At 35.9% G+C, this 25,109-nt stretch overlaps 1 protein-coding gene and 1 long non-coding RNA gene across 3 annotated transcripts; one reads left to right on the forward strand and one right to left on the reverse strand.

Moving 5' to 3' along the window:
• On the forward strand, positions 240 to 13,225 carry LOC18776683 (nucleolar protein 10). Of its 2 annotated transcripts, none has more exons than XM_020564402.1 (17): positions 240 to 1,099; positions 1,241 to 1,422; positions 1,929 to 2,027; positions 2,192 to 2,283; positions 2,896 to 2,996; positions 4,245 to 4,335; positions 4,417 to 4,475; positions 4,610 to 4,730; positions 5,690 to 5,758; positions 7,138 to 7,190; positions 7,320 to 7,428; positions 7,550 to 7,720; positions 7,822 to 7,980; positions 8,446 to 8,538; positions 9,467 to 9,649; positions 11,392 to 11,603; positions 12,317 to 13,225. In XM_020564402.1, exons 2-17 carry the CDS (start codon positions 1,290 to 1,292, stop codon positions 12,708 to 12,710), a joined length of 2,139 nt encoding a protein of 712 aa, XP_020419991.1. In that variant the 5' UTR covers positions 240 to 1,099; positions 1,241 to 1,289; the 3' UTR covers positions 12,711 to 13,225. The 2 variants fall into 2 exon arrangements, with proteins under 2 accessions (XP_020419991.1, XP_007211111.1); XM_007211049.2 differs by having other exon boundaries at positions 1,251 to 1,422.
• LOC109949379 lies at positions 21,632 to 24,434 on the reverse strand. Its single transcript, XR_002271904.1, has 2 exons — positions 23,463 to 24,434; positions 21,632 to 21,961 (listed from the first exon to the last, which is right to left on the reverse strand). It is a non-coding gene; the product is annotated as an uncharacterized LOC109949379 (long non-coding RNA).

A 25,109-nucleotide genomic window follows, 5' to 3' on the forward strand; every position in this document is an offset into this window, starting at 1 on the left:
GCTGTTTGCACCATAAACACCAACTTCCAACAACTCCAATACAACCTATTTCTTCTTAATTAGATACCTTTGGGGTTGATAGCAACCTCAACAGTCTAAGAAACAAACCCACTTTGGAATTTTCCTTCTTCCACTAGTTGAAGGGAGATAGGTTCCAACACGATATTACGGGCTTATTAGAATCTTATGCTCATCGGGTCTGGGTTGGCTGGCGATAAGCAAGGGAAGGGTGGAGTTGGGCTGAGAGAGAGAGAGAGAGAGAGAGAGAGAGAGAGAGAGAGAGAGAGAGAGAGAGAGAGAAGGGCGGTGGTGGTAGGGTTGGGTTGGATGCGAGAGGGCTTAAGTCGGAGGAAGGATGGGGTTGGCTGGGTGGGGGGATGATGGGAGGTCGATTTCACAGGTTTAAGTGTAGTTAAGTGGTTTACCACATGTCAAAAAAATAGAAGGGAAACATGTCGGCACATGGCATTTGGTAACAATAAAAGGTAACAATAAAATTGGACTCATGAATGAGTTAGGTGTTGTGTGATAGAGTGTATTAAGGTGTATCATGAGTGTTTTTGGTAGTTAAATATGGTGTACTCAGTTAATTTTAGGGTTCGTTTAGCAACACCCATATAAATTTTCCATCAGCTTTTATTTTTTTTTTGTTTCAGGGGCGTTTCTGTCCAATTTGTTTTTTTATTTTTTATATTAATAAAAAATTATTTACCTTTAAATAAATAAATTTTTTAAAATAATAATATAAAATAAATTGAAAAACAAAAAAGACCTACCCAACAACATCCCCAAGCCCTGGGAAAAAAAAAAAAAAAAAAAAAAACATCCCCAAGGTTCCCACGACGCCCCTGGCCTCTGAACCAAACCCACCCGCCTTCTCTGCTGCCTCTTTCTCTCTCTCTCTCTCTCTCTCTCTCCCCCTCTGTGTCACCAAACCCAGCTCCTCAACAGCCCAGCAGCAACCTCCTCTCTGAGCTCTCACCACCCACGACTCCTCTCTCTATTCCGACCCGCAGCCGCCACTAACGACCTCCACCACCTCAATCTCCACTGCCAAACAACTTCTCTCTTACGCTCTCTCTTCTCTTTTAGTCTAGAGGTAAATATATATATATATATATGTATTTTCAGTTTTGTATTTCTTTTTTGGTATCATATTTATTGGATTACTAGAAGAAATAACCTCAGATATATATATATATATATATTTTATATTTCGAATTATTTGTTTTTCTATAAGAACCAAGCAGGCGCAGCTCTCTCTCTCTAAACTTTGAGTCAGTGGCTCCATGGATTACGATGGAGGCAAACTTAAGTCGACCTCCATCAATGGTGTCAAGATGTACAGCATTGCTTCCCAGCAACGCTCTCTCGCCACCTGGCTTGACCCTAAGAAGCGTCGAGCGCTTCGCAAAGATCAAAGTACAACCCTCTTCTTTGCTAATTTCTTCCAGTTAGTTAATTTTGTTGTAATGGAGATAACTTTTGTTTATTTTATTTATGCTTTTGTCGACTTTACAGTAACTTCATGTGAATTTATTTCTGATTTTGAGTACTTTCGCTTGAATCTTCGCTTAAACCCTAGACTAATATCAACTTGCACTGCTACTGGGATACTTTGATTCTTCTCATACTTCGTTTTGGGTGCTAATCATTAGTGTGGAATCTGTTAAGGATAAATTGCATACTACAGAGCAATACAATGTTGTTGTTTTTTTAAAATACTTGCTTGAGTTCTGAAGTATACTTTCCCAATAAAACTTATTTAAGGGAATGCATCATAACATATGCTTAATTTCTATGACTATGATCATTTAAGAGTTAGTCTGAGATGGAAATATGTTTTCAAAATCATTTCAAGCTGACACAAAACTTTTTGGCATCAATTTCATCTAATGGGAGTTCTGTCTTCATTGTCTATTTGTCAGATTATTTGCAAAGGATGGAGTTGATCCAAGACCTGAGATTTGAAACTGCAACTACTAAAATCAAGGCAACTCCTGACGGGGAGTTCGTAATTGCAGCAGGTGCCTTTAAGCTTTACTTTATGTTCTGTGTGGTATGGTAATTTTATTTTCACAATAAAAAGTTAATTCTACATAAAATGTCTATTTGTGTGTCGTGGGTGTACTCGTATAGAGTAAAAACATTTGAACTTGTACCCACTGTGATTTTTACTATTGAAATTCAGGTATTTACCCACCACAAGTCAAAGTTTATGAGCTGAGGGAATTTTCACTCAAGTTTGAAAGGCACTTGGATTCAGAGATAATTGATTTTGAGGTAGTTCAGTTTCACCATTTCAATTCATTTCTGATGTGACATGATATTTGAAATATTTATTGATGGTCCATGGCTGATTTGTGTTCAGCGTCTCTCGGGTTTTTCAGTATTTTATCGGTGAAGTTGCTCCTCTCTAAATAATTTTCATATTTTTGAATTTTCAGTTACAATCGTTAATGTAAACTCTTGCTTGCAATTACTTCTTTTTTCCTTTTTCACTTACCCTTCGCTCTTGCAATTTCAGTTAGTCTTTCTTGTAGAGTAAGGATAAGAGCATTTCTAAGGAATGTGATGAAGTTGAAAGAAAATTTTAATAGTTAATAGATCTTACAAGAGTTTTATTTTTATTAATTAGCAAAGAAAATGCAATTGCACACCCTTTTTTTCCCCTTGTTCCAGTATAGTTTGCTTCTGAATGGTACTGTTTTCTCCTTCCAAAATCCAAAATTTGTTCAAGTTTTGTAGTTGGTTTATAACTTAAATGCCAATATTATATTTTGGATATCATCATTTCATGTTTGCTCCTTAAAGGTGCCAATGTTATGCTGTATTTTCAATATGTTCTCATGGAACTTAAAATATTACTGACTCAACTTTTCGTTACACATTCAGGTTTTGGCTGGTGATTATTCAAAGCTTGCATTTTTATGTGCTGATCGTTCCGTTTATCTACATGCAAAATATGGAAAACATTACAGTGTGCGAATTCCAAGGTTACTCTTTATACTTTGTTTATGTTAATGGCTCATGAATGGAAATAGTGTTTAAACCATGTGGTTGCTTTATTAAACTTTGAACTCTATGTTTCATTATGTACTGTGGTTACTCTTTTCTATTTCTGTTCCTTTTGGCTGTTATGTATTATTGGGTTGTTTGGTTAGAAAGTATACAGATGGATATTTGAGGATGTGAGGGGCGATGTGGTGGTTTATTTGTTGGAGAGGATTTGTTTTGGGGCATCTCTTTGGGTATTCGTGTCATCGGAGTTTTGGGCGAGCTTATTTTCTGTTATTTTTTTCCTAGATTGGAACACTGTTGTTTCTGAATGCCTTCGGTTGTTGCATTGGATTCATTTTCCTATAAAAACAAAGACAAAACAAGAGGGAAAATTGGATACAGAATGAGTAACTTTATGCATGTGTGTGTGGATATATATATATAAAAGGGGAGTTTACATCTGCTTGCCTGCGTGTGTAAATGTATTTTTGAATCATTCAACCTATAATACACCACAAAATGACAGCGCCCTTTATTGTATCAATAAAAATATGAAATGATGTTTCACACATTTATTATTTACAAATGGGCCCGCAATAATTCAGAATCTTCTCCCTTTTGGGGCATCATGTTTCCACCATCTCTATCATTGAATGAGTTGATAGAATCACCAACCCATTAAAAAACCACCAACCTTTTAGAAATGTGGAAAGGTAAGTAACTAAATACGTAACCTTTTCTGAATTCTGTTTTCTATTTTTTCTCGAGTATTTGTTGACCCACTTTCTCTCTATTCAAACCATATTTTTCCCCTTTAATGTTACCCAAGTTAAGAGTTTTCATTAAATTGTTTTCTAAAACTACATGGCACCAATACAGTAATGAAATACTTGAGCAACTACATTACTCTAGAACTAAAGTTTAGTACATCTAGCATTTGCCCAAGTCGGTTTTGTTTTAGCCCTCTTTTGCAATGTATGAATTAAACTTTTATCCTTACATTTTGAAAATTTATTTCCATTACATAAAAAGATAAAATAATAAAATAACTTCATAATTTATTCACAATTAGAATTATGGTCAAGATTGTATAACTTGTGTAATTTAGATTCAATTTTATCTAGTTTGTAATTTAGATTAATACTTGTACAATGCATGGGTTGTAGCTTGAATAAATTTATTGAACTTATTCTTTCTGCAATGATATTCTTTCTGCAATGAGTTTATTGAACTTGTGTATACAGAATGGGAAGGGACATTGTGTATGATTGCTGGTCTTGTGACTTGCTTTGTGCTGCCTCTTCCCCAGAATTGTACAGGATTAATCTGGAACAGGTTTTATTGCTTAACTAGAATTTTCTATTTAATCTCCTTTAATTCATAGGTATGTTGATAATGATTTTGACTTGTTTGCAGGGGCGGTTTCTCTCTTCCCTGAGCACACAATCAGCGGCACTAAATGTAGTTTCTCGGAGGTTGCTTATTGATCTTTTTTTACTAGTTTAGTTTCTTTTGCTTCTTTAGTTATCAGATATATGTAGGATTTCATTATATTTGGTAATTTTTGGTTAATTATCTAAGCTTAAGGAGATTTTCTTTTAAATTTCAGCAAGCTTCACGGTCTAGTTGCTTGTGGTGGTGAGGATGGTGCTGTGGAATGTTTTGACTTGAGGACGAAATCCTCGGTTGGTAGGATTAATGCTGTGGCACCTGCTGGTGACATTGACCAGGTAACAGTCCTTTGATCTATTTGTTTTGAGTAAATATTCATTAATGAAGACAGGAAGAAGTCTAATTGGTTGCCACAATGTACTCAATGTCATGGATTAAGATGTGAGGAAGAATTATGGCATGTAATCTCGGTTTGAGCTGAAGTTCCTTGCTGTATAAAATGCTATTTTAATTGGCAAATCCATCACCCTTCGAAGTTCAAATTATTTTCAAATACTATGTTGGTCAGCTGTAGGATATGCATGTGTCTATTGTGGTTGTCTGGATAATTTGGCCATGATACAAATGCCAATTTGTTTCCTATGCTTTTGAAAGATGTAACTATGGGTATGTTTGGTAGTATGGTTTTACAATCACGCTGACCAACCTTGTTGATTTTGACGTACTTGAAACTGTAGAGTCATACCCAAAAAAAAAAAAAAAAGGAACTCACCAATCCAAACCAATGACCATCAGTTTGAATTGGTTTTGTATCTTGGTTTTAGATGGTAAAATTCAGTTTTGTTCTATTTCACCTAGAAAACAGCAGACTTTTTATTTTATTTTTATATTCATGAAAATTTCAAAAAAGACAGTATTATCAATCACATTGCTCCAATTAAAGTTTAATTCAAAACTAGTTGAAATCCAAGAGTTTTAGACTACATAATGTCAATGTTTAACCACAAGGCTTTGTTGTGGTAGTTTGACAAGAGCACAGTGAAAATGAGGGCCTCATGACCTTCTTAGCATCAGTTTTCCTCGTTCACTTTTTATATTGTCTCAATTGTTACTTATCTTTTTTGAAAATGGAAATAAAAGAAGTGGGTTGAATGATCTGGCTGGTTCATCAGTTCAGTCACACATGAATGTCAGGGGAATAAAGTTGTATGTGGTATTCCTGTGAATGATGATCCTTTCTCATCAACTATTAATCTGACACGATTATCCTTAATCTGGCTGCTTCCTGGATTTGCAGGAGGTCACTGCATTGGAATTTGATGAAAAAACGGGTTTTCTAATGGCTGTTGGAAGCAGTGCAGGGAAGGTATGATGTCATTTTTCTTTTCGCTAGTAAAAGAATCTGTAATTTGTATATTTTTTATTTGCTGATATAGCTGTGATCTCATTTTAGTTATGTGTGTTATCAGAACTAGGCACCATATTTTTTTTATTGTCAACCATGCAATAATTGTAGTTTTCGTCAATTTTTTATGTTCAATTTTACAGAATTCTCTTGGATTATAAACTTGATAGGTACCGTATATCTGTATCTGCATGCATAGATTTTACACTTAACAAGCATAAAAATGTTTGAGACAGCCACTTGTTTTCCATGACGGATACATAGAGGGTCAAAATTTAAGGTACTTGACAGGCTCAATTAAGCTAGTGGCTCATGGAAGGGTGACAAATACTGTTTGAAGTGAAAAATGAAACTGCCAGCCAACTTAGGAGCTAATCAAAACTGTTTGTCAAATTATCAACAATTTTGCAGACTTTACTCTTATGGAGAAGTCATGTGAATTGTATTCTTTATGTCAACGAGGGGGGAATTTTAATTGTCGTATTTACGTCCCAGTGTTACTGGCACCTTAGTGCGTAATCATTTGTCCAAATAGAAATGGTCTTAACGTGATGGGGGGATGATTTTCCCTTGGCTACAATGTTATTAATGAAGGTGGAAACAAGGTTTTTTAAGATATCTAATATAAAAAAAAAGGGTAGTCAAGATAAGAGATAACTGGGATCAACCATCAGGTAGGTGGTTGTAGGTGGTGATTTACATGGTTCATTTGGTGATGCAGTAGATTACTGGTTTATGGTCATTTTGTGGAGAATGACTGAGTGCCTTGTTGGAGGATGTGGTGATAAAAAAAACCCTTTGTGGGTAGTCTCATGAACTTATAACTGAAGAAAAGATAGAAGGATGAGGACTAGGATATATGGATCTCTTAGGGCAATAATATGTTGTGAATGTAGGCTACACAGAGCTGATTCAAGGGCTTGGAGATTGAATAAACAGGGACTTTCTCTTGAAAATTCCGTTTTGAGATATCTTTGTTAGGGATGACAGTCTCAATTTGTGTTCCAGAGTTATAAATGGTCATTTACTGTTATTTGAAATGTTACATATATAATTGTAACTATCCATAAGTTCTTTGAGAGCTGCAGTATCACCGAATCATATTGTACTGCAAATCCCGTACCCGTATCCATGCAATATAGGTTGGCACAATCACTTCTTTCACCTTCAGTTGGAGTCTTGAATAGAGCCTCTGTCAAGAATATGTCAGAGCTGTGCCCAATCTTTCAAAAAGAATGTAGCTCTGTCAATTTACATTTTAGTTGCTATTCATTGAATCTACATCCTTTTACTGTTGCGTCCATAGAAATATAATTTCAATCGTGTCATTGAACTGGCAGGTACTCATTTATGACTTGCGCTCATCACATCCTATACAGGTTAAGGATCACATGTAAGCGACTTCATTATAACTTACATGTGAATTTCTTATTATGTGGTTTTTCTGGTTGAGCACAATGAGGGAGTCTGTTTTTCCTTTTATAACTTTCTGGTTGTTGAGAATACTGTCATTGGTTTATAGGTATGGCAGCCCGATATTAGACATTAAGTGGCATCAAACTCTTAATTCTGAGGCGCCAAAGTTAATAACCACTGATAATCACATTGTTAGAATATGGGATCCTGACACGGTAAGACATTATATTTGAGAAGACAATTTTTTTTTTGGAAAACAATTGTTTTCTTTGATCATTGGATATTAGAATTCTGTATTTATAAATAAATATATGTTGCATTTTTCCTTTGTTGCAGGGTGAAGGCATGACCAGCATTGAGCCAACAGCTGGAACAATTAATGATATATGTGCATTTCCTGGGAGTGGATTAATGTTGCTGGCTCTAGACTGCAGTCAGATTCCATCTTATTTCATCCCTGATCTTGGACCTGCACCCAACTGGTGTTCTGAACTCCAAAAGCTTACTGTGGGTTTTCAGATGTTATTTACTTATTTCGTATATGGATTTAGTTTCATTTTGTGTGAGGTCATCAGTTAATAGTGCTAATGTTTGACTTCTTTCTACAGGAAGAGCTAGAGGAGGGTGGACAGACAACCATCTATGATGATTTCAAATTTTTGACAAAAGAAGACCTTGAGAGGTTGAAGTTGACTGGTCTCATTGGGACCAATCTCCTTAGAGCCTACATGCATGGGTTTTTTATTGATTATCGGTTGTATAAAAAGGTTAGGCTGCCTTCCTTTGTATGTATAATTATTTTTAAGAAGGGTGCAATGGCTGTTTCGTGAAACAAAATAATCCGTATCATCCAGTTTAGAATGGTTGGTTTGGTTTCAGAAAGCGGAGAACAATAATCTGTATTAGGCTTTTTACCTTTATTTTATAATTACTTTTCTCTCGCCCTTTCAAGACTCTTATCTGTTTCTATTGTTTTGTGGTTTTTTGGTTGGTTATAATTGTTTTTTGAAATGTATGGTTTTGGCCGTTTTAGGATTTAGTGAGTTCTCGAGCTGGCTGTTTTAGGATTTAGTGAGTTCTTGGGTGTGTTTTTTAAGTTGTCTGTCTTGAAAGATGCATATCTTCATAGTCAAAGATGATGTTTTCCGTGCTCGAGTGTGGTATTTGTTCGATTGCTTCTGATTATTATACAAAGTTTGCTGCTTTATTTGATGGTATTTACATTCTGGCAGGCAAAAGCTTTGGCAGAGACTTTTGATTATGCTGAATACATTGAACAACGTAAAGGAGAGAAGCTAGAGAAAGAACGTGCACAGCGAATTACGGTTAATTATTTTCATCTACATTATTTATTTTTTATATAGAGTTTTTATTTATTTGTTCAATTACTCTGCATTTATCACTATGTGCAGCTCTTGAGAAATTTATGTTATGACCGAGGCAATTGCAATAAAGTATATGAGAATTTGTGAGCCTGGATGTTCTAGTTTCCTCAATTCCCCATATTATTTGCATATGCGTATATGTATATATTTATTTTGAGGCAGGGTGGTTTTCGAATAATTGTTGGAAAACTTGGTATTTTCCTCAAAGTAGTTAGACTAGGCATGAGTTGTGTTCTTCCACTTCACCCTATACATTGTAAACATATCTTCTCTCATTTTTCTTAATCTTAACATCCACACACTTTATGAAAAATACTCATATATATATATATATATATATATATATATTTTGAGCCCTACAAGGGTGTCCCTCAAATAAGCTTATTTGAGGGATCTCTCAACTGAAGCTATACAGTTATTGTCTCATTACTGTTCGACCAGAGCAAACTGTGACCCTTATCTGCTCCCTTTTTCAGTTTTATTTTTGGTTCAGTTTCCAGAAAATCTGAATTTATGACTCTAGTTATCCCGGAGCCCCCAAGATATCTCTGAATACTTTTAAATCCAAATTAATGCCTAAGTTATTTTCCTGTACAAAATTTTAACCATCCACATAGAGCATGCTCCTCTGCTTTGAGGTGCTCTCATAAATTTTAAAGAGAACTGACCCTTTTGTATTTCAATGCAATATGAGTGGGATTCAACTGTTAAATTTTGGGGGTTTTGAATCTCCTTTAGGAGATTGCAGGATTGTAGAGTGAATTATATGGCTATGGACTTTAGTTTGTGGTAGATTTATGTCATGTCAGATTATCTTCTTGAGACTGATTACTATATCTCTTATATGTTGTACTTTTCTTTGCTGCAGATTAAGAGGAAATTGCCCAAGGTCAATCGGACTCTTGCAAAGAGTATTCTTGATAATGAAGATGCAGAGAATGAAATTAAAGATGCTGATAGCAACGAGACTAAGAAGCTGTCAAAGAAAAAGAAGGCACTTGGTAGTGAAATTCTCAAGGACGAGCGATTCGGAAATATGTTTGAAAATAAGGTATGAAAATCTGAACCTTTGGCTCCTGTAAGAAAAGGGCGACAATTTAACCCAAAAATTTGTTCAAGTAGTTCACCATCCCTTTCTATAAATTTTAATTAAAAAAAGAAGAAGAAATAAACACAAAAGAATTCTTCATCCCTCTCCTCCCCTCCCCCTTCCACCTCCTTTGCCTCCCTTTCCTCCCTTCTGTCTCCTTTCCCTGGTAATGGCCTCTTTTTACCCAACTCTTCTCTAAAGGGTTCGTTCATTTATGTGATTATAGCATGAAATCCGCTGGATGTTTGTTGAGCTTATTACTAGTTACAACATAAAGAGTCTATGCATTTAAGTGTCAGTAATGTCTTCTGTTGGTGGTTTGATGCTAAAAGAAAAAAATGCATCTTCCCCGTTGCCTCCCCATTATTGAAGCCGGTCATCTCCATCCGACACCTATCCTTGTCCCCAATACCTTCATGTTCTTGAGTATTATCAGAAGATTCTAAGGGTCTCGAAACTCGTAAGTGACATCGATGGAATCTGTCATCCTTTCTGGTTGTTGAATGGGTCACCCATCAGTGGACTGATTCATTTCTGTTCTTACCTCGCCATGTGTTCTTCCCATCCCTTCCAATGCTTTCAATGGCATGGTGGATGTGAGGCATTTTGTTACCTCACAGCCGAGTAAATCTCAAGTCATTGATGTGTAAGCTGTTTGACACTTAAAATATTTTGAATATAAATGTATAAATATATTTAACAAATATAAGAGGACCACTGTTCAAGTGCAGAATGTGCAAAAATGCATTGGCTGACTTGCTGGTCAATCGGCAACCACATTTTTTTGTGAGGATATATGAATTGGAGATCCCTCATTATGTCACTTTCCCCCAGTTTTGGTCGGAGTTTCTTGTCGCATAATGCATCCATAACTTGTATGTCTGTCATGTAACTCTAGTTCCCTTCATAGCTGATATTGACGGCTAAAGTTCTTTGCTAGGTAAACCTTTTTTGCTTGGATTGTTGTCCATGGTATAGTTAAAATACTTGCAAGTCCTACAATGGAAAAAGGGCTTGCATCTGTCCCTTATTCGCCATTGGTGCAACATGTGTAAAGTGCAAGCGAAGTATTGATCACATTTTTTCCTTCCTAGTTCTATGCGTTGAGACCGTTGAGACTGTTTTATAAGCTCTTTATGTGGCTAGGTTGAGTTGGGTGGTTCCTCTTCTTGTGACCATTCATGGAGGGGTTTGGTGGAGGGAAGAACGCAAAGATTTTGTAGTGTTAAAGAAAATCTGCTGGGTTTTTTGGTTGGGAACAAACAGTTCAATTTTCAGGAGTAAAGAAGGGAAGGCAGTAGACTAGTTGTATAACCTATGGCCAGATTGTGGGCCTGACTTTATGCTTCCGCGTCTTTTGAAGTGAGAGACTATTCTTTCTTCCTTCTGAGTTTGGATTAGGAAGCAGCTATCTTATGACCCTGGTTGTGTTGCATTATGGCTTGCTTGGCTGGCTGGTTGTTTTGCTGGTTAGCTCATTTTTTTTCAGGCTTCCGCTGCTTAAACTGTTTCAGTGCTTTTTAGTTTAGTGGACTGCGGGGTCATTTTCTGTATTAGCTCCATTTCTGTTTATTACATCTTATTAGTTTCCTACAAAATGAAAATAAATAAATAAATAATGAGAAGTCGGGGCCGAATCGTGTTTTATTTTTTTTGGGTTGAACAGTTTTTTATAATGATTCGTTTTTGTGTTTTGTGTTCAGGATTATCAAATTGATGAGTTTTCGCAAGAGTATGTGGCTTTACACCCTATGCCTTCTAAGAAGCAACCATCGTTGGTGGATGAACATTTTAGACCTGCCATGGAGGATGAAGATCAGAACTTAAGTGATTCTGATGCCTCCGCAACATCTTTGTCATCAGAGGAACCTGGCCATGAAAAGAGTAAAATGAGAAAGAAAGGACGAACTCCAAGGTAAAGATTTCTGGTTCCTTTGCCGACACTCATTGTCCTGTTTATTTATCTGTTACAACTTACATTACTTCCATGTCCCTGAGTTTTTGTGGAAGTTCAAGTATCTCCCTCTTATGTTTAGAAGTTACACTATCCTGTCCCGTATAAGGAGGTTTCACAATACATTTTAGTGTTGAGGGAAATTTCACTTCAGGAGTGGCTTTCGATCATACAAGTGTTTGCTTTTGGGGTAGAAATATCAGTTGATCTGTAGAAGTTTTCAGAGTGTCCATGACAACTAGATTAAAGTTATTGGTTTGCCTGATAAACATTTTGAGCTCAGTTACCAATGTAGGAGTCTAAAAGACAAAAAATGTGAACATAAGACAATACAAAACTGTATTAAAGAAAATTGTATGTTCTCTATGGGAGGGAGGTCGGTGTAATTCCGGAAAATAGAATATTGAAAACTGAAGGGATGTCGGGGAATTTTGAATAAAACCTTAGGAGGTCAGCATAATTATACTGATCAATTAATGGATCTGTCAGACGTGCAACTTTTGCTAGATTTGGTGATTTGAACGCCAAGGTGATTTGTCTATTTTCCGGTGAACTGTTGCATTGTAATTCTGCATATTTATGTATAGATTTTTGATTCAAATCTTGAAATGTCTGTTTGAGCTTAAAACTCTAAATCTGACTTACCAAATATCTGTTTATTGAAATCCTATTAGATTGTATGAAGTCAAGGATGAGCGGCATGCAGAAGCATTCTTAAATCGTGAGTCATTTGCAAAGGAGGAATTGCTTCCATTGGGCGAGAGGGTAGCAGCTCTCAGAGATGATCGGCAGGTTTCTGCTATCCCAAGTGATGTTAAGCTGGGACCTGGAGGTTCACGTGAGATTTCCTTTAGAGCTAGAAGCTCTGCTAAGTACAAAGAGGACGAGGAGGATGAAGAAGCACAGCGTGGAAAGAGGAGGGGAGTTCAATCATTAGGACTAAAACAAAATAGTAATGGATTCGGAAGTCGAGGGAGAGGAGGCAGGGGAGGTAGAGGAGGCAGAGGAGGGAGAAGCGGCAGAGGGAGAGGAGGGCATCGTGGGAGAGGTAGAAGTGGTGGCTGGTAAATTATTTCCAATCCGTTTACGCATGCATCACTTTGTTTATTGTCTTCTATCTTTGGCCTCTCCATTGACAGTTCAACTAAAGATGTTTTCAATACAGAGCGATAGTCGAGTGCATTTAAACAACTTAATGATCCAGGGGAGGATTTATGTTGAGTTGCGCCATTTTTGTTGTCGTTCTTTTTAACCAGCCTTTATACAGAGTGACGTTCTCATTTTTGTTGTTGAGATAGTAAATTGAGGGTAGGGAAAGCTACAAGGAGGTACAACGGCTATTTAGCGTCTTGCAGAATGCAGAGGAAATGAAGCTGTATATTGGAATTGTATTTTATATTATATTATCAACTTAACTTATTCAAAATATTGTAAACTGATATTGGGCAACAGTACTGACGTTAACCAGAACCTGGAATTGGGTTATAGTTCTACTGTTTATCATTTCAACTAGCCCCGTTGTGACCAGGGAAAACAATGGTCACCTACTCTGTTAGATTTAATTCAACGGCGACTTATGATCAGTGCCTCAATATAAGAAAACTAATATGCCCGAAAAACAATTAAGGGGATGTTTGGAATCGTATTCAAGTAAGGAATTCAAAGATTTTTATTTTTCTTTAACACAAGGAGTTTTAAAATTCTTTCTTTAAGATTCCTTTTTGGTATTCTATTTGAATACAAAACTTTAAAATTCAAAAACATAATTTGAGTCCAAACCAAAATAATCTTCTGTTTGGTAGGCCCAATTAAAAAAAAAAATATCTTTTTTTTTAAATTTGTTTTTTTTCTTGAAATAGTTTTTAAGTTGCATACCAAATAATAGGGTTATACATCAGTTCGAAACTAATACAATTTAGTTCATTTGCATCTGATCCAATATAAATTGGATTGTAATTTTTTCAATCCGATCCAATTATATTAGATGTTTAAATCAAATCTGATCTGATCCAATTGATATGGGATTGGATGATCGGTTTTGATAATGAAATATTAAACATTTGTTCTTAGGTTTAATCTAATCGAACATATTAGTAAACGTAAATGTAAAATATAAATGAAAAACTATAAATAAAAAAAATGTTTTGATTATATAATATATAAAACATAATTTCATTAAATGACTTAAAATATTCATAACTTTTTCAACTACGTATACATACAAGAGCAAAATAAGCATAAAACTAACCTAATTGGATTTGATTGGATTCTCATAAGCAAATCCGATCTGATCCAATCATGCCAGTTTTAAAAATTACGGATCTAATACAATCCAACAAATCATCAAAACCCCGAAATTGAATTGGATTAGATTGGATTAAATCGGTCGATTTGGAAGGATTGGATCTTAAAACATGAATTTTAGAACTCCTTATTTTTAAGAAAAATCAACAAATTTGAATTCCCAACTTCAGTAGGATACCAAACAAGTTTAATACCTAACCATGCCAATCTCTCACCGTCGCTCATGTCTGCCCTTTCATTATCCAAAAAAGCCTTCCTCCTCTACTGAAGAGCTATGTTAATATGAAGTAATAGTTTTTGTCTTCTTAATTTTTTGGTTTTATGTTAACTAATTTCTTTTCCCACAAGGTACAAAACTACTTGGGTTTTCAGTAATGGTATTGACATCATCAAAATGTGTACAATTGAAAATACAAAAAACAAAACAATGATTCTTTTCTTGCCATATCCTGGAAAACTGTCGAGGCAACCATTATAAATTTGAAAAAAGAAAGGAAACTGTGAAAATTGTACAACACAGTGAAGGATTCCTAGCCAAGTGGAGTACAAGAAATCAGGAAAGGAGATTATTTAAAGAAAAACTAAATTGCTACTTGAAGATAAATTTATGGCTTTAGTTGAGAAATGAAAAACCCAAAGGAAATTTGTTCATGCCTAAATTTGGTTCAACAACAAGATGATCTCTTCGACATCGAGGTCGACAATCTTTCCGAATCAATTTGGCATGACCAAGCAGAGGGTCCCTTAGAACGAGTTTTAGTGCTTAGGTATTGCAACTTGCAAATAGAGATTATGCCAAAATATGCAATCACACAACATGAGAGATTTACGTGGTTTACCCATAATCGGGCTACGTCCAAGGGGTGTTGGGTATTTGCACTATGGAATGAAGAAAGTGTCGTGCAGAAGCGTCACCCAATACATGCAAAATTGTGAGTGCAAACAAATGCAACAATAGGCAAGAAACAAAGAGAACAAATCAAACAAAAAGAACACCAAGATTTATATGGTTCGGCTTTATAGGCCTACGTCCAGTTTGGAGGCGACGGAGCAAATCACAATAATCAAATTAGAGAAATACAAAGTGTTTTCACTCAAGAAAATCCAAACCCGAAATATACCCAAGCTCCGAGACAATTTGTTCTCACACCTACCAATGTCTTCTTCTCTTCCAAATAGGAGCAGCAATACCCCAACAATATTTCTCTCTATCTCTCTAAAAGTGCAGACTACTCAAAGTGTTTCAAAGTCTCAATTTTTCAATAACCCACAACATGGCCTTTTTTCTTCTCCTTGGGTTGCTACCGAAGGCGTGTCCAACATAATACACAAGTCAGACCATACATTTAAGTTAGAATGGCTTCTCCAACAAGCCAAGACTTCAAGGTGACGTGCCCAAGTAAATAACCATATGCTCAATTTGAGCCAACAAGTCAACAATCTCTACCTTGGATTAAATTGTGCCAAGCATTCGAAATATTACTCCCAATTGTCACCTCACAATCCCCCCAAGAGGCAATTAACAAATTTTACAAATACCAATCAAGTCTTAGCAATGCCTAAACTTGAACAAACCAACTGGCTTTGTCAACATATCTGCAAGATTATCAACTGTTCCAAATTTATGAAGAAGAATATCTCCCTCATCCACAATCTCACGAACAAAATGGAACCTCACTTCACTGGGTTTCGTACGTGCATAATGAACTTGATTCTTTGCTAAATGAATTGCACTATGACTGTCACAATAAACATCCACATGGTCTTGTGGAACTCCCAAGTCATCAATCAACCTTGAAGCCAAATAGCTTCCCTAATAGCCTCTGTTACAGTCATGTATTCCACCTCAGTAGTAGACAAAGCAACCGTAAATTGCAAAGTCGACCTCCAACTCACTGGTCCTCCAACAAGAGTGAATAGAAAAAATGTAGTGGACCTACACTTGTCCAAATCACTTGCGTAATTAAAGTCCACATATCCAACCACACATTAACCAATATTATTATCACGGTTAAACAGTAAACCAATATCCACAGTACCTAGAATATATTGTAGAATCCATTTCACAGCCTGCCATTATCCTTTTCCAGGATTATGTATATATCTACTCACAATGCTAACAACTTGTGAAATATCAGGCCTAGTAACACCATAGCATACATCAAACTACCAACAACACTTGCACATAGAATTTAAGCCATGTAACGACTCTCCTCATCAGTGCTTGGAGACATAAAAGCATTAAGTTTGAAATGAAAAGCAAGATCTGTACTAACCGGTTTAGATTTGTCATTCATCCCAAAACGATGTAGTACCTTCTTTAAATACTACTTTTGACACACACTAATCTTGTCATTTGATCTCTCTTTCAATCTCCATACCTAGTATCTTTTGAGCTTCTCCCAAGTCCTTCATCTCAAACTTATTACTCAATTGAGTCTTCAATCTTTCAATCTCCACTTTGCTCTAACATGCTATAAGAATATCATCAACATATAAAAGCAATTAGATGAAGGTTCCATCTTGTAGCTTGCAAAAATAAACACAATGGTTATATTGGCTTCTAGCGTACTTCAGCCTAATCATAAACCGATCAAATCGCTTATACCATTGTCTTAGAGACTGCTTCAAACCATACAATGCCTTTTGCAATTTTCAAAGCCAATTTACCTTTCCAGCAGTAATAAAACCTTCTGGCTGAGACATACTGTTAGTGCAAGATTTATGTGTTGGCATGTTTCTAGCCCAAAACTATGTTATATAATCTTTAGGGTAGGTTGAGTAAGGTTCAAGTGATGAACCTTGACGTGATGAGCAAAGTGCCTTAAAGTGCTTTGAATTTCATGACATTTTAGGAGCATGTTCATCAAGATGTTACGTTTCTTGTGTAAAAGTTTTAGGTCCAAATTCGCACTTTTGAAAAGAGGCGCTTGAACGGCATACTCATAATTTCAGTTTCCTTTTTATGTATTGGAGAGTTTTAAATAGTTTTTTTTTCTTCCTAATATTTTTAGGACTTATTCCTATGGTTGATATGAGTTTCCTACAAGCACTACACATGTTTTGTTTTAGGAATTTTATTCCTAATCTTATTGGGTCTTTTTACATCTTCCTAGTTTGATTATAAAACAAGTTTTAACTCTATAATACTTGGTTTTTGTAGAAGTAAAAATACACAACTCATATACAAAGATCTTTGTGCTTCAAACATTGTTTCTTGAGTGAGTTGATTTTCCATATATGAACTCCTAGGATTTAAAATATTTTTCTTGAGTGAGTTCATCATGCATACATGTATAGTTCAAGTAGATTGTTCCTTGTTGAATCTACTTTCATTCATACATATGTCATTGAGTTGGTGACTTGTTTCTTGCATGTTAAGTCAAGAAGACAAGTCTTGGTGGGTTTGTGCCTCAAGGTGACTGAAGAACGAGGGGAGTTTGTGTCGCGCTTGAGAAGACGAATGAGAATCAATTTGCGAGATTGGAGAAGTAGCAAGAGGCCAGAGGTTTGGCTGCCTTATAGAAGATTCAAGTAAGTTGAGTTGAGTCGAGTCCTTTATGTACATCTTGTTAATCTTAGTGGATTGATTTCTGCATGGTAAAGTACCAGTGGTTTTTTTTTTTAAAAAAAAAATCTCGTCTTGGGGTTTTTCCTCATTAAAATTCGACGCGTAATTTCTTGTTAATTTGATTGATAAAAGTATATTCATCCCCTTCTAGTCGAAGAAATTTCATCTTCAATAAATGAAAGTGCATATTCCACAATATCAGTATATCGAGCAGGCTTTCGAATCACTCTTTTCGGTTTACTAGTTGCAATAGTATTTTGTTGCTATGAAGGGTCTTGGGTAAATGCATCCTCTTCATTATTCTTGTTCTCATCATCAAAATCAACTGTAAGACTAGTGTCTAAATCATCAGACCTCACTGGAACAACTGGAGTTTTCAATAACTCCACATGTTTTGAACCACTCATGGTCTTGGTCACATCACTTTTAGAGTCATTATTGTTCAAACCTCACTACAACAAATTTCTTCATATCTTGACACTAATCGCTAGTGCTGAAGCCCATAAAAAAGGCTTTATGTGCTCTCAGATCTAACTTGTTTTCCCTAACATGAAAGTAAGCAGGGCAACCAAATATATGCAAGTATTCATAATGAGTACAAGGTTTACTAGACCATAGGCATTTGTCCTCATTCGCAGCAGTAGGCAGCCGATTAGTGAGATGGCTTGCATAAGTAATTGCCTGAGCCCAAAACGCTTTGCCTAAACCAGCATTAGACAACATGCATCGCACTTTCTCAAGCGAAGTACGATTCATGCGCTCTGCCACCCCATTATGTTGCAGTGTCTCCTTAACCGTGAAATGCTTCACAATACCCTCATCTTGACAAACTTTCAAGAAATGATCAGACCTATACTCACCGCCATTTTCAAATCTAAGAGTCTTGATCTTTCAACCACTTTGAGTTTCAATCATCTTCTTCCATTTCAGGAATATCTTCAAGGCTTCATCCTTATGTTTCATAGTGTTCACCCATACTCTTCTAGAGAAGTCATCAACACCCTGCACCTCCCATCTATGCACCCAAAACACAACCCACACCCATTCATAGCCGCCGACACCTCTTGCTTGATTCATATTAGCACCTGCTGCTTGTTGGTGCCACCTCATGTTTCCTTGAGCAGCTTGTCTCAGCCATTAGAGTTCAATTTGCATTTGACTTCTAACAATTGAAAGCCACCTCATACATTAAGTGTCTAAATCAGAACCACATGTTTTAGCTACATAGCAACTCCTTGTTTGTCTGTACAAATATTATAGTTATAATGAAAACACAGCTCTAGGTTGCTGGGAAAGGAAGAACTGAAGCTAAGAAGCTCTAGGATTGCTTTCTTCATTAAGAAGAGATTGAAGTGTTCGGAGATTATAGTCTCAGCTTGTTGTTTCAACTAAGTTTCTATTATGGTTCTAGCTTTGTTCCTCCCATCAATCCAAGCGTCTGAACTTCCTTGGTATTGAACATTTCTATTTGATCTTTGTGATATGAAAGCCTTGTTTAATACCCCCAATTCAAATATATATGTTTGCCTTCATTTGATTGTTAAAGGAACTCTAGTGAACATTGAATAGCATCTGAACTTGTGGTTGATTCATACCATCTAAATTACAATGTTTGTGCCTTCTTTTGAAAAAGTCAGGACCTCTGGCTCGTTGGTAATAAGACCCATGCGACCACCATGGGAATATGGCCTCATTGGAACCCCTAATGAGGATTACAAAAGCTGTCTCATTGATATTGTTTCTCTAATTCTGAATATGAATTGTATCTCAGCCCTTGAATTGTTCAGTTTTGTTTTGTGTACTCTTTTCAGTCTCATCTTCAAATATTGTATAGTTGTGATCTTCATACTCATTAGTGGCCATATATAGTTACTTACTGAGCTTTGTAGCCCACCCTTTCCTCTTCCATTTCAAATTAGCTTGGAATAGAAGATTGGTTCATTTGTGATGTATTGCTGCACTAATGAAGATGTGTTTGATTTGGGAGACTTTAGATTATAACCTTGTAAATCCTGGTAGTTCAAATTGAGCAATGTAATAAGATAAATCTAGTTGTTCTTTTAGTTAATTTAGTGTGAATTTGGGGTGTGACATAAATAATCAACACCTTGAATTTCAAATAAATTCATTATCATCTAGTAAAGGTTATCCAAAAGCACTATATCTCTTTATCCTCTTCCACAAAATAATGTTGATCGGTTACTGGCCATGCATTTCTAAATATGTTGTTTGCCCAAGGAGAAGAAATAGGACCAGGCACACCTGTGTGAACAGTATTCTGGCCTCTCCTCCAATATTGGCACTGAAGTTTGCTTAAGGCCAAGTAACATGCCCTGGACTGATCCAACTATTTTTTTTTTAATAGGTGTGCCTCTATTGGAACTTGGCTAGACCCAATAGAAAACATGATTGAGTAATTAGTTATTAGGCTTTAATGATTTGCGCTTAAATATCTTAACTTCTAATCAAGCCATTGTGCTTTGAGTGGGGAATTGGCTTAAATTAGTTCTTTTTAATGCCTTGTATGACTAAGGACTTCAAAATTCTACTTGTACGCGCTGGTGCACAGGAGTTCCTTAAGGTTTTGCCCTAGATTAGGCTAAAAACATCAAGATCCTAAGAAACCCTAGATCAGACTAAAAAAGTTGATAGCTGATTCTGGTGTTTTATGGTTTGATATTGACTGAAACAAGTGAAAAATGATAAATGAACACTTTATAAACTTAAATGCAGTAAAAAAGAAATCTTTAGAATTGAATATTTCTCGATTTAATTCATTACAATAAGAATTTAAAGGGAAACAAACTGGTAAATGGATAAACCAGTTTACTAACGAACTGATATAAGAAAATCCTAGCAACTAGGACATTGATATCAAGTGTTGACAGAGCAATAAACTTAAAAGATAACTCAGGAGTTGTCAACCAAATATCTTAATACAGAGGAAAGTAATTGAGTTCAATGAGATCAAGTAATTGACTTTAGGCCTCTGCTTCCTTTAATCTTTTAAGAAATTCAGTGGCTCAAGGCCCATTTGGCTTAAAAAATCCCTTCATAGGTGTTTTTTCATTTTAGGCCCAAACACATGCTATTGCAAAACAACATTAGCCAAACTGAGTCGTTCTATGGGGTGAGGGTGCCATATATGAACAATAGATGTGCACCTTCATATTAGCTACAAGATTCATCTGAATAGTAACTTCATTTAAGTTTAATGAAATGATCATATGTCTAATATGAAAATCCACGTAAGGAGTTTATATATAGTACCCTCATGTGGCACCCTCACTAGCCAAACTATCTTGTATGAAGTGAAATTTAAGAAATGTCTATTAAAGGCTGGATGTCATGGAGGGAGGTTCATAATAGTTTTATCCTTTTTAATTTTTATTTTATCAATTGAGATTAGTAGAGTTTATAATTTAAGACGTTTGTAAATATTAAGGGGAAAATACTTTCTTCCTACTTAACTTCTGTTAATATTAAGAGGAAAATACTTTCCTCCTACTTAACTTCTGATACTTTCCTCCTACTTAACTTCTGTCCATGTTAAGAGGAAATACTTCCCTCATTTTCTGTAATTAAGAAGTCTTACATTTCTGTCAATTTTAATATGACGTGTATAAAAGTTTTTAATTTTGTGTTCTTGATAAATTGTTTTTGCACAAGTGTCAAACATGATTTGCGGTAAGGAGTATCCCAAAAAAAGTATTACTAAATGAGAGCTAGTTAGTATCTAAATTGGAAATTTTCTCCATAACCAAAAAAAGACAAGAAAGAGTATAAATAGCTTCCACAAAAGTAACCAGTCATGATACTAGAAGACTCTCACCAATTTGTGCCATGCGAATGATTGTGGGTTTGAGAAATTTGTCTTTGTTTGAACCATAATCAGCTTAGTTGAACAACGCTTTATTACTTTTTAATCAACCAATCCAAACGCAAACAATAACATTCAGTGCCTTTCTTGACCTCTTTAAATTTTTTTGGTTGAATCTCTCCTTAATTACAGTGGAAAACCTTAGAACTTTAGGGACTATGTAGGTTGGGATTTTTGTTTTGTTCTCCTTTTAACTTATGTCTTTGTTTTTGTTGTGTTTGTGGATAAAATTGACTTGTAAAAAGGAAATATTGAATAATAAGAATCACAGCAGATTACATAGAGGTTCTCTAAAAATGTAAGAAAGATGATTACAAACCATTTTTTTTTTTTAGCACAAGCGATTGATGAAAGAAAACAAACTCGAGAAGGAAGACGAAAAATGAGAGAAGTATAGAGCAATTGAACTGACCAAGATGATTTTGGGACTTTCCCAAGTCTAGCATTAATCTCATATATTTCAGAATAAATTACAAATCAATTCTTAGAGGATATGCCGCTGATCTTGTGATGAAGAGTCCATCGATGCTGATTTTCGGGGATCGACTGATTTCATGGGATTAGCTGCGGTGGTATTCTCTTTAATTAGAAAAGGTGTGTTTACACACAAATATTTATCAAGATCTATCCACATTAGCGAAGGTGAAAAAATTCAACCAACTGAATTATACCCCATTAACGATGACTAACTATTAATATGGTAATCAAAGGCATCCACCACCGAATTAGCTCCCCTAAACATACGCCGCAAAGTATAAGAAGTATCTGCTAGAAGTTGTCGAATATCCCAGACTGCAGAAATAAGTCGCTGAGGAGGGGGAAGCTTTTTCGGCACTTATGTTTTAGGTATGTGCAGTGCACTCCCAAAGTGGTAAAAAAAGGAGTGTTAGAATAATATTTCAGAAAATAACAACCACAACTTGTATTTTCTTTTATATTTATTCTTTTTGGGCACTGCGGACTTTCTATGGAAGGGTTTTCTGCAGCCCTTTTTAGTAAAAATCCTACACCCTAGTGTCTGAACACAGGATGCTTTTTTTCCTTTTCATATGACCGCTTAACAACCCATTCATTCTTTTGAAAGATTCTGTGCTTTTCTCAATTTTCCCCGAAAAAGTAACAATCTATATGTTATCACAAAAGCTGAGGAGGGACTTAGCTAATAGTAACCAGCTTTGCAAAACAAATACATAAATAAAATAGCAGTGCCAATTAAAATTCACGACATTTTACATAAGCGATAGTTTAAACAACTCTAAATTAATCTAATCTACAAGTAAGGGAGATTTGTACTCGGGTGTAAAGGGGCGTGCTCATTTCCCGGTTTTTGTACTTGAAACAAAATTAAAAAGTGTGTGTGAAAATAAAAATGGATTGAAATAGCGCAACTATATACTTTTAACTCTACTTTAAACAAGACGTGCAAACACAACTTGCCCCCTGATGTAGGCTTTAAAGAAAGAGAAAGGCTTTCCCCCTGATGTAGCAACACAATTTGGAAATGAAAATAAAAATATTTGGAGGCACAATTTATTACTTTCTATGCTATTAAATTTATTTTTAATGCAGTTAATTACTCTTGCCTAACTGAAAATGTAAAATAAATTCCATAAAACCAAAATTAATGAGAATAATAGTGATGTCACGTACCTAAAAAGATAATCGAAAGCGAAAGCAAAATCTTGTAGTGGAAATTGGAATAATTACCAACTTTATCGATCCAACAATTAGACGAGGATACATGCGATATTCTACTTTAATCTAATCTAAACTAGGAGAAAAAATCATAAAAGAAAAGCACATCAATGAAAGAGAAAACAAGATACCAAAACTATTTCCCTTACAACAAAGCAACAAAAAAAAAAAACTATTCCAGATAAAACAATAGGAAATTAGTGTTTTCTGTGTTAGCATATAATGAAATGGGTAAAGATCTATTGATTTTCCACCCATGTAATTAAAATTTTATGTTTTTATTACCCAAAATTTTTGTTAATTAATTAAGAATATATACAGATTAGAGATACATAGATATATAGATATATATTTGTTGGAAGTGGCCAACCTGAGATGAGATCTGAGAAACGAGCAAAAGCAAAAAACGCGAGATCCATGAACCACCAAACAACCCAACCCCTCTCTTCACCGCGGTCTCCGATTCAGTTGATGCAAGGCGGGACCCATTTCGCACCCACCGACCAATACCATGGCGCCACCTGGCTCATAGGTCTTGTACGAAAAAAAGGCCCTAAACGCGAAGCAGTTCCCGACCTGCACCAAGCGAATTAGAGACCGCCAGTAACTGAATCAACGCCCACAACACAAGCCTCCCTCTCAGAGCAAAAGCAAAGCAAAATACGTCTGTTTTGAGGTTGTTTTTATTTTTTATTTTTATAGATGGCTCTTATACTCTAACCCTATGAAATCTATGACAACAGCCGGGGTGGGTATTATTTATACCCGCCACAGACCAGTTACGTTGCGACGCGTGGGCTGCCACCGGCTCTTCTGGGCTAACGCCACAGGTAATTGTAACCTGAAACAGCGGCCCACGCTCAGGAAATTAAGTTTACTTTGCGCGTCTGGTGTGGTGGGGGGTTGGAATGGCCCTTGGGATATCGGTTAATTACGGGTGTGCCATCGGAGTTTGGGCTCAGGTCAGCATAACAGTGGATGCACGTGCGCGTGTGATGCTGCTGCAACGTGGTCTAGTAGTGCTGCCAGACTCGCCGATTTGGGATCTAGTGGGCAGATTTTTGTTGACTGTGGTTTCGCGTTTCGGCACTTTTCAGGACGCCCAATCAGGTCTGGCCACATCGCCAAAATTGTATGTTTTGATGATGGGCACTTTTGGAAACTGTGTGGCATGTGGTTAATTCCTCCTATATTTTTACGCGCATAAATTGGTAATGCACTGTGGATTTTCTACTTCAATTACATGCTGTTGCTTTCAATGATAAATAAATAAATTACACTGTTCTTGGTCAAAGATTTAAAAAAAAAAAAAAAAACTTTTTTCAAGTAAAAGTAGAAATGAAAAAGGAAAAGGAGAGAGGGAAGTTAAATATCTAAAGTGGAGATTTTCAGTGAACTTTCTGTTTATGGAAGACTCAGAATCAAATTTCAAATTGAAAAACTTGATTTAGGCAATGATGCTTCTTGTTCTTTGTTAGAATGACAATGAATCTCGAGATTGTGTATTTATTCACGGCATGTTTGCTCGCGAGGTTTGGAGATGCATTTCTAATTGCCCAATCCCATTGGTTATTATTGTTTCCTTAATTGGTTGCACAGTCTGATTTATGAACCTCTTTTATGGTATGACATGCGAATAGGATTATCTAAAGTCCTTCTCTTATGTTGACAAATATGTAGTTCCATAAATAATCTCCTTCCTAATGAGCTAAGCTTCACAATAGAGGTGTGTGCACGGTGCACGTGAGCTAGAAACAATGTTAGTGATTCTTTCGTCAAACTATGGACGTCAAACTTAGATTTTGGATTACAATCCTAATATTTTAGATCAAGTTCGAGGAGCGTAGCTCGAAACCATGTTTTTCCACAAAGATTAATTTGGAAAATATTCATGACGTCTATTCTTGGTTTGATGACTATCCTAATTGGTTGGAGTATAGCATATACAAAGATGTTCTATTTTGTCTTTGTTGCTATCTTTTTAAACAAAAAAATGGTGATTAAGTATGTGGTGACG

The sequence above is a fragment of the Prunus persica genome, chromosome G5 (assembly GCF_000346465.2).
Source record: "Prunus persica cultivar Lovell chromosome G5, Prunus_persica_NCBIv2, whole genome shotgun sequence".
In the NCBI taxonomy this organism is placed as follows: domain Eukaryota; kingdom Viridiplantae; phylum Streptophyta; class Magnoliopsida; order Rosales; family Rosaceae; genus Prunus; species Prunus persica.